The 9,649-nt window shown below is 41.1% G+C and overlaps 1 protein-coding gene across 1 annotated transcript; it reads right to left on the bottom strand.

Moving 5' to 3' along the window:
- Nucleotides 1-2,602: 2,602 nt before the first annotated feature.
- Nucleotides 2,603-9,341, bottom strand: TRMT10C (tRNA methyltransferase 10C, mitochondrial RNase P subunit). Its single transcript, XM_002716607.5, has 3 exons — nt 9,146-9,341; nt 7,142-7,249; nt 2,603-5,489 (listed from the first exon to the last, which is right to left on the bottom strand). The coding sequence occupies exon 3, from the start codon at nt 5,475-5,477 to the stop codon at nt 4,203-4,205; it is 1,275 nt and encodes a 424-aa protein (XP_002716653.1). The 5' UTR covers nt 5,478-5,489; nt 7,142-7,249; nt 9,146-9,341; the 3' UTR covers nt 2,603-4,202.
- Nucleotides 9,342-9,649: the final 308 nt, after the last annotated feature.

The following is a 9,649-nucleotide window of genomic DNA, read 5'->3' as shown; positions in this document are numbered from 1 at the left end:
TTCTATTCAAATTATGGTTTAAAAGCTGGAATTGGGAACAGAGCCAGGACTTGAACCTAGGCATTCTGATATGGGATACAGGCATCCTAAGGGCATCTTAGGCCAAAAGACTGCCCCAGACCCTAGAAATTTTAGAAGTTCATATTTGTATCACTTTATACCCTATAATCATATATAACTATAAATTATCAATTTACAATGTAAGTAGTACATATGTGGATTGTGTTCATTTTTTACTGGACCACAGTGGTGTAGAGGAAATGCACAGTGTGTTCTGAATATCTGCTTAAAGGATATCGCTTAGATATTAAGTTAAACTGGATAACAATTGTAGGGCAAATAAAGGCTGTTAAAATTATTTTTAGTTGGGGCCAGCATTGTGGTATAGTGGTAAAGCCAATGCCTGTGACACCAGCACCCCTTATAGGTGCCAATTGAGTCCTTGCTGCTCCACTTTGGATCCAGCTTCCTGCTTATGGTCTGGGAAGAGAGGTGGAAAATAGCCCAAGTCTTGGGCTTCTGCCACCATGTGGGAGACCTGGAAGACACTCCTGGCTTTGGCCTGTCCCAGTGCTGGCCATTTGGGGAGAGAACCCATGGATGGAAGATCTTTACCTCTTTCTCTGTATAACTGACTTTCAAATAAATAAATAAATCTTTTTAAAAATTATTTTTAGTAACAATTTCCTAAGTAGTAACCATTGGGAAGTTGCCATCATGTTTGAAAGTAACAAAAACTACAAATAGTATTATGTGAAAACCTGACTGCGAGAAGCAAGAAAAGAACTCCAAAGAATACTTTTAGCATGAATCACTGAGTAGTGAAGATAAGAGAGAAAAGCCGTTTCCCTACCTCATACTTAGTGCCTGGGAAACCAGACCATCTAGTTTAAAAAAACTGAAGAATCATTCATGGTTATACTGCATTCCAACTTCTAAAACTGTGAGAAACCTTATCAATACATAATCAAACTGTTGATGAGCTTGTTACTGTGATTTATCTATGTAAGAATGAAGGAAAAGCCGGCGCCATGGCTCAGTAGGCTAATCCTCCACCTTGCGGCACTGGCACACCGGGTTCTAGTCCCGGTCTGGGCACCGGATTCTGTCCCGGTTGCCCCTCTTCCAGCCCAGCTCTCTGCTGTGGCCAGGGAATTCAGTGGAGGATGGCCCAAGTGCTTGGGCCCTGCACCCCATGGGAGACCAAAGATAAATACCTGGCTCCTGCCATCGGATCAGCGCAGTGTGCCGGCCGCGGCAGCCATTGGAGGGTGAACCAAAGGCAAAAGGAATACCTTTCTCTCTGTCTCTCTGTCTACTCTGCCTGTCAAAAAAAAAAAAAAAAAAAGGAATGAAGGAACCTTAGAAATCGGTCACTGCTTGGCTATTTGGAAGAAAAATGGTCATTGATTTTTTAAAAAAAATTTTGTTTGCATCACTGAAGTACTTCAGCATATTGTACAGAAAGAAGTAACAGCATACTCCTCAAGGCAGTAACGCGTATATACTAGCACTAGAAATTCCACACATTTTTCCTGACTTCATATCTGTTGAACAGATATGTGCCAGATACCATGCTTTATATATCAAAAACTATTTATCTCTGCTGTGGCCAGGGAGTGCAGTGGAGGATGGCCCAGGTGCTTGGGCCCTGCACCCCATAGGAGACCAGGAAAAGCACCTGGCTCCTGGCTCCTGCCATCAGATCAGCGTGGTGCGCCGGCCGCGGCGGCCATTGGAGGGTGAACCAATGGCAAAGGAAGACCTTTCTCTCTGTCTCTCACTGTCCACTCTGTCAAAAACAAAAAACAAAAAAACAAACAAACTTTATAATCACCTTTTTTACAGATGTGGAAAACTAAACTTTGAAGAGATTTAGCAATACAAGCAATGTCAGGGGCTTTAAGAGTGGAGCTGGAACCCAGAGAGAACTGGGATCAGGCACAGAAATGAGATAACCTAGGAGCCTTGCTTGCCTCTCTAGTCCCAATCCTGCCAGGCATTTTCAACTCCCTATCCTTAACACTACAGTACTATTTTTCTCTTCAGTGTACCTCAAGCAACTCAAGTATTAGTACCTTGACACTTAGTAGGGCCTTACGTTGAAATTCATTCATACCATACTTCCCATTGAGGTCTAAGTTTATGTATCATCTTATCAAGGTCTTTCCTAATCCTAGAAATTTGGGTTAGGTGTAATTTATCAGCTAGGACTCTAAAGACAGATCTTTTGTATTTTGAAATTTTTTCCCCTAAGAAGGGCTGGTTTCTTCTGTGAAAAGTTGTTAATAACATCTACAACTTAAATAAATCATGTCAACTGCACACTATCTCATTTGGTAGTCAGTACTGAAGTACTTCGTCAAAAATTAAGTACTGCTTTAGTAAATATATCACACGGCATATTTCACAGATTTCCAAATCAGAAATTAGGATGGAGTAGGAGGCCATATAATTTCTATTTTCCATGTTTTCAAAAATTTGGATGCAGATTATTATGAATATTGTTCCCAAAGTTCTTTTCTTAGGGTACAGGTATACATTTTCCCAAGTATATTACAGCTTATTTGGTAGCAAGTGGCAGAAATGCAACTCAAACTGGTTTAGGTGAAAAACAGCCATTTATTAGGTTACTAAGGTATCTCATGAAGTTGAACAACCAATAAATGCAAGTGATAATCTATAGCTGAACCTGACAACTGGAACCAGGGATTTCAACAGCTGCAGAAATTGGTCTCTATTTTCTATATGCAAACTTTATTCACTCCTACAATAATCTAATTTACTCAACATAGAAAGGCATTGTCAATCATCAATCCCAGAGTCTCCTGCCTATCAAAGTCCACCACCTGAAATGAACTGATGTAGGCTATGCTAGATCTCAGATCCAAAAATCTTGGAAAAGGATTCTTGGTGGTCTGAAAGTCAAATGCAGGGCACTGGCATTGTGGCACAGCAGGTTGGGCCACTGCCTACAACATTGGCATCCATGTGGGCACCAGTTCAAGTCCTGGCTGTTCCACTTCCAATCCAGCTCCCTGCTATTGTGCCTGAGAAAGCAGCAGAAAACGGCCCAAGTACTTGGGCTCCTGAACACACATGGGAGATCTGGAAGAAGCTCCTGGCTCCTGGTTTTGGCCTGATTAAGCCCCAGCCATTGCTGCCATTTGTGGTGTGAACCAGTGGATGGAAGTTCTCTGTCTTCCCACCCCTACAACTGCCTTTCAAATAAATAACATCACTTTTTTTTTTTTTTTTCAAGGAAAGCTATCTATTTGACAACAGGGCAAGTACTATATGATGCAACATTAGCCAAAAAAATCTTTTTTTCTAAGAGGAAAAGAAATTAGTTTGACCATACAAACCCATTTTTTGTAATACAGCCAAATTCTATGATATGTCAAGGGATATCTTAGCCTTGTGCTTAACCAAGATTCAATTAAGCAATATATTTTAGTGCCCATGACATGTTCAACATACCAATACTTACTTTATAAAGTGAACTAACACCTGAAGTTTAGAAATCTTTTTCCAAATCAATTTTTCACAAGGATAGTTGCTATATGAATAAAAAATATTTAAGGAGAATGAAGTCTGAAACTAAGAAAATCCATTAAAAAAAAAAAAAACCCACACCAATGGTCCAACTGTTTAGTGGGCTCACTTAAAAGTATTTCTTGGGGCCAGCACTGTGGCATAGCGGGTAAATGCACTGCCTGTGGGGCTGACTTCCTATATGGGTGCCAGTTTGAGCACTGACTGCTCCACTTCCAACCCAGCTCCCTGCTAATGCACCTGGGAAAGCAGCAGAGGGTGCTCCAAGTGCTTGGGACCCCGCACCCACATGGGAGACCTAGAAGAAGCTCCTGGCTCCTGTCTTTGGATCAGCCCAGCTCTAGCCACTGCAGCCATTTGGGGGGTGAAGAAGCTGATGAAAATGCTGTTTCTGCTTCTCTAAATCTGCCTTTCAAGTAAAACACATAAATCTTTAAAAAAGATATTCTGTTAAAAAAAATCAACTCCTTATTTTGGCTGATTGCCTTTTTACAGCAAACAAAATATATTCCCAAGTTTTACAGATATTTAATTAATTGAGAAAAGACACAATGCCCTGGTTTGCAAAGACATCTTTAAAAGAAAATTATTTCTACTTAGCAAGAAATACAACAAATAAACTGTATTTTCAATCCATTTACAAGTTATCAAATTTTCTCATTCAAATTATCTCTTTTGTGTACATTTAGAGAGCCTTTTGGAAATGAATTAAAGGTCTTTGCCTTCTTCACTTTATTGACAAAATCTCGAGATTGCTGTGAAACCTGCAGATAACCACTATGCTTTCTCCTGGGAACAAACTTCAGAGCCTCTTCCCAACTTCCAGAGTTTTTCAGACGTAACAAAATACGCATCATCTGATCTAGGGTGAGATTTTTGGTACCAGCGTCCCAATGTAAATATTTATCTAATGGAAGGCATTCTGTTGCCAGCTTCAGTCGTTTTGCGTTGGCTAGGGATGTGCCTGGTTGCATAGCCTTATCAATAAATGATCCAACTACATAAATTTTGTCATGCCTGAAAGTAGTCATAACATTGGGAGAATCTGCAGTTAAATATATAATATCATCCTTTGGAAATAAATCTACATAAGACTTTTCTGTTGCTGTTAAAAACAATTTGTCCCATTTTTCTCCATAACGTTTAACTAACTCTCTATGATAAGCACCATTTATTTTAAGGTTACAGAAATAAATATGGAAAGGATCAATATTTCTTCTGTTACACCCTTCACTTTCTAAAAGTTGAGAAACTGCATTCTGTAGTTCTTTTGGTTTCATATAATTATCATAAATCATGTCAAAAACTAAAGGCTGTCCAAACTGCATGGCCTGAGCACCCTTCCAGCCCATTGCACTGTTTATATTCTTATTCCAAAGTCGCAGAAAAAGAAAGTTTTGCGGTTTATCTTCCTCAGTGGTTTCTAACAGCTTGACATTTTTTGCTTCTTCCCTTGCTGCTGCTTTCATTTCTTTTTTTATTTGCCTGGCTTTTTTCAGGTTTTCCTTAATAAATAAATATTTCAAATATTTCTTTTTTGATGACTTAGAAGGACATTCTATAATGGTTTTAAGCTCTTCTTCAGTGATATGTTCTGGTACTTCTCTGCCAAGCAATCTCCACATTTCAATTAATTCTCTGGTGGCAACTAGAGGATCTTCATCCTTGTCACTGAAGCCCGTTGAAATAGCTTCTTGCACACTAGATTTCATTGTAGCTTTCCACCCATCCAATTCTAGCTGTTCAGGAGCAGATGTACCCTCCTTATTAGGACAGGGCACAGCTGGTATTTTAGAAGACATGCATCTATGCAGAAGTGTTGAACATAAATTCCTTCTCTTCCTATGAAGGGTAAATGGCACCAGAAACCTAGCAAAAGGTCTTAATGTTACACTAACACTCATTTTGAGGAAAACAGACATACAAGAAAATTCCTGCAAAAGAAGAAAAATGCATTTAAAAGACAAAGATTTTTAAGAATTCCCAACTGTAAGTATACATTAGAGGAGCCAAAATATAACCAATTCTGAAATAAAGTAAAATCCCTGTGTTGCATGTTGTTACGTGTTGCATCATTCCCTTTTCCTAGACTCTGGCAGCCAAAAGGCTGTGATCATTCACTGGGCAAAAAGTTTAAAACTTATTTGGGGTCTTATTCTTAAATATGAATCTCATTATTTTCTCCCTCCCTCTCTCTTCCTCCCTTCCTTTCTTTCTAGATTTATTCATTTTATCTGAAAGGCACAGTGACAGAGAAGGAGAGACAGAGACATAGATCTTCTATCTGCTGGTTCACTCCCCAAATGGCTGCAACAGTCAGGGCTGGGCCAGACTGAAGCCGGAAGCCAGATGCTTTATTCTGTACTCCCACACAGGTGCGGGGGCCCAAGCACTTCAGCCATCTTCCGCTGCCTTCCCAGGCGTATAAGCAGGGAGGTGTATCAAAAGTTGAGCAGCCAGAAATTGAACTGGCACTCGTATGGGATGTCAACTCTGGCACAGCGACAGCTCCTCACTATTTCTTTAAGCAAAAAGATACCTCTCAGATACTTTTAAAAACTTATATAGGGGTCAAGAGGATCAATGTACTGGATAACAAAGGTTTTGCACTGCAGATGCAGCTGAGATGCTGCTGCTGTATTCTCAATTCTACATTAAGCCCAGGTACATACCCCAAAACAAGTCCTACATACAACCAATATGGAAGATAAAGGACAGAAAAGCTACAGAAGATGGCAACAGGTGAAAAAGCACTTGAGAGCTGCAGTACAATGCTCATGTTCTCAAATGAGAAATATATAGATATTAATCATATAGATAATTAAAAAATAATGAACTCCTTACTACAAATTTTATTTTGCAGCAAATGTTATTGCTAAATAAAACATACAAAATTAAAATACATACATGCATAATTTTTTATCCTAAAGAACTGGATGGCCAGAAGATGATGAAGACACTTAAAGAAGTGAAACCAGTGTCAAATTTGAAGAAAACAAAAACAAAAACAAAGAATTCAAATTTTTACAAAATGCAACTAGTACACTTAAAAAGAAAAACACCTTTTACTCTTGGCCATTTCAATCACTGTGCGTCAGAAGACACCTCAAAGACCCACATGGGGTTCCTGGCTCCTGGATTTGGCTTGGCCTACCCCTGGCTGACTCTTGCAGGCATTAGGGGACTCAGCCAGTAGATGGATGATCTCTTTCTTTCTCTGTCTCTCTCTGTGCTGTTCTGACTTTCAAAACAAATAAATAAATAACCCCCCCCCAAAAAAAAAGACACCACAAATGCAAGAAATTGAAATCATCTCTCTCCCTTTTTCCCCCCTTCCCAACCTGCTTTTCCTTTTGTGTTCTGTTTCAGAGATGGGCAACTACTGTCCATCCAGCTGCAAAAACTAGAAACTGGAAATCATTTCACTACAGTCTTCTGTCACAATTACCAGACCTAATTCATTTGATGACAAAGGCATTTGAAAAAAATTCATTAAGGGGACAATATTTAGCCTAGCTCCTTTAAAAGAGAAAATCATTTATTTTAGACTCACTGAAATATTTAAGACACAGGATAAGATGCCTACCTTCCACACTGGAGTATCAGGACTCTATTTCCTGTTTAGGTTTCTGATTCCGGCTCCTGCCAAGGCAGATCCTAGGACGCAGTAACGATGGCTCAAGTAATTATGTTCCTGCCATGCAAACGGGAAGACCTAGATTAAGTTTCTGGCACCTGGCTTTAGCCTGACATAGGTGCAGTCCCAGCCACTTCTGACATTTCGGGAATAATCCAACAGGTAAGAGCTCTTTCTGTTTCTCAAATAACTAATTCAATTATTTTTATTTTTATTTTGTAAATATAAATTTCCAAAGTACAGCTTATGGATTACAATGGCTCCCCCGCCCCATAACTTCCCTCCCACTAGCACCCCTCCCATCTCCCACTCCCTCTCCCATTCCATTCACATCAAGATTCATTTTCAATTATCTTTATATATATATATATATAAAGATATATGTTTTAAGTTCATGGAAGACAGAATTACTTTTTTTTAAAACTGAACATATATTTTACTTTCCAAATATTTGTTTGGATTCTCTTCAGTCCTATACTTATTTATTTGAAAGGCAGAGAGTTAGAGGCAGAGAGATAGAGATATTTTCCATCTGCTGGTTTACTCCCCAAATGACCTCAATGGCAGGAGCTAGGCTCATCTGAAGCCAGGAGCCTGGAGCTTCTTCTGGGTCTCCAATGCTGGTGCAGGGGCCCAAGGACTTGGATCATCCTCTACTGCTTTCCCAGGCCATAGCAGACAGCTGGATCAGAGATGGAGCAGCCAGGACTGGAACCAGTGCCCATATGGGATGCTGGCACTGCCAATGGCGGCTTTACCTGCTATGCCACAGTGCCAACACCAGTCCTATTTTATCTCTTAGCTTCCAGAATTGCTCTTCCCATCTCCAAGGTGCTTAAGTCAGTGCAAATCTTATCAATGGCATTCATATCATTCCCAAGCAGTATCTGTAACTCTACTGCTGCCAAGTTAAAAAATCACTTATTAATATAGTTTACAAAGTCTGTCACGTTACCATACCTTGTCTACTTATTCGGCTGCACCTCTAGCTATTCTTCTCATACTTTATATGAAGTATTCCTCCTTTTAGTTCTCACAGCACCCTGTGCCTACAAAAGTACTTGTAACACTACTGTAATCACCGGATTATTTTTTTGTCCCATCACATGCTGAGGACTACCTAGCCCATCAGGATTAGAACAGTGTCTACATTGTTAACATTGAACTCATTGCTTGGCAGCATTTGGCTTACATCAAGTAATTTTTTGGAAGAAGTACCTGGGGTCAATGCTTCCTACATTTAAAAAAAGTTCAGATTTCCTTTAAAGAAAAAGATTTACTTCAGTCTCAATCGAAATATTAAATCTGGGGCCCTCAGGCCCCAATCTGATAAACATTAGTCTTGTCTTTCTTTTTTTTTTTTTTTTTAATTTTTTTTTGACAGGCAGAGTGGACAGTGAGAGAGACAGAGAAAGGTATTCCTTTGCCGTTGGTTCACCCTCCAATGGCCGCCGCGCACCACGCTGATCCGATGGCAGGAGCCAGGTGCTTCCTCCTGGTCTCCCATGGGGTGCAGGGCCCAAGCAGTTGGGCCATCCTCCACTGCACTCCCTGGCCACAGCAGAGAGCTGGCCTGGAAGAGGGGCAACCGGGACAGAATCCGGCGCCCCGACCGGGACCGGGACTAGAACCCGGTGTGCCGGCGCCGCAGGCGGAGGATTAGCCTAGTGAGCCGCGGCGCCGGCCAGTCTTGTCTTTCTAACTAGTGCAAATGTCCAAAATATCTCAGACAAGGAAAGTCAAAATTTAAAAGGAGACCAAGATTATCATCTTACGAAGCACTGCCCTCGTTTCAGATACTGTATTACGTATAGTTTCTTAAATCAACTGGGCGCCCTTCTTCTCTTCGAACCTTCTCGGTGCACAGGCTCCACGAAGCGCACCTTTGAAATGTCTTCCGCGTTCTGCCACCCCGCAACGTACGCAATAAGAGAAAGAAGAAACAGCGCATACCAGGACTGCACACTGCCTTCTGCCACCGCAGAGCACACCGGGGAACCACAAACCGCAGAATTCGGCCCGAAACGCTGCCCACGACTCAGCCACGCAGCCCCCGCAGGTCACTCAGCAGTCCGCACAGTACCCGCCTTTGACCTGAGCGGCAGCCGGAACTCCCGCCCTCTATCTTCCGGCGCTGCCTTCTGACATCACGAGAGGCGGGGAAAGTTTTCTGGGCTCGGCGCCTTGCGCTGGAGCAGGCGGCTGTCAGTAAGCAAGTGGGTATTTGAACGTTTTCCAGCGGCACAGGCGTGTACTTGTTTTTTGTTCTTTATCCCTATTGTATTAAAAACTCATCTAATCTTCTCTTAACGCATTCTCTACTTGGGCTCCGTATTTATAAACATGGGCTCACATAGTGCTAAAATAAAATTAGCATTGCACAAGTCTATCCAATTTCAACTGTTTGAGGAGAGGAGTTTAACTTTTAACCTGTTACTTACCAGTACCTAGTACAAT

This window comes from Oryctolagus cuniculus, chromosome 4 (assembly GCF_964237555.1).
Source record: "Oryctolagus cuniculus chromosome 4, mOryCun1.1, whole genome shotgun sequence".
Lineage (NCBI taxonomy): Eukaryota > Metazoa > Chordata > Mammalia > Lagomorpha > Leporidae > Oryctolagus > Oryctolagus cuniculus.
This window is presented reverse-complemented; position numbering and strand designations above follow the sequence as displayed.

Coding starts and splice junctions, on each gene's coding strand:
- TRMT10C (XM_002716607.5), bottom strand. CDS start 5,477: ATGTCTGTTTTCCTCAAAATGAGTGTTAGTGTAACATTAAGACCTTTT.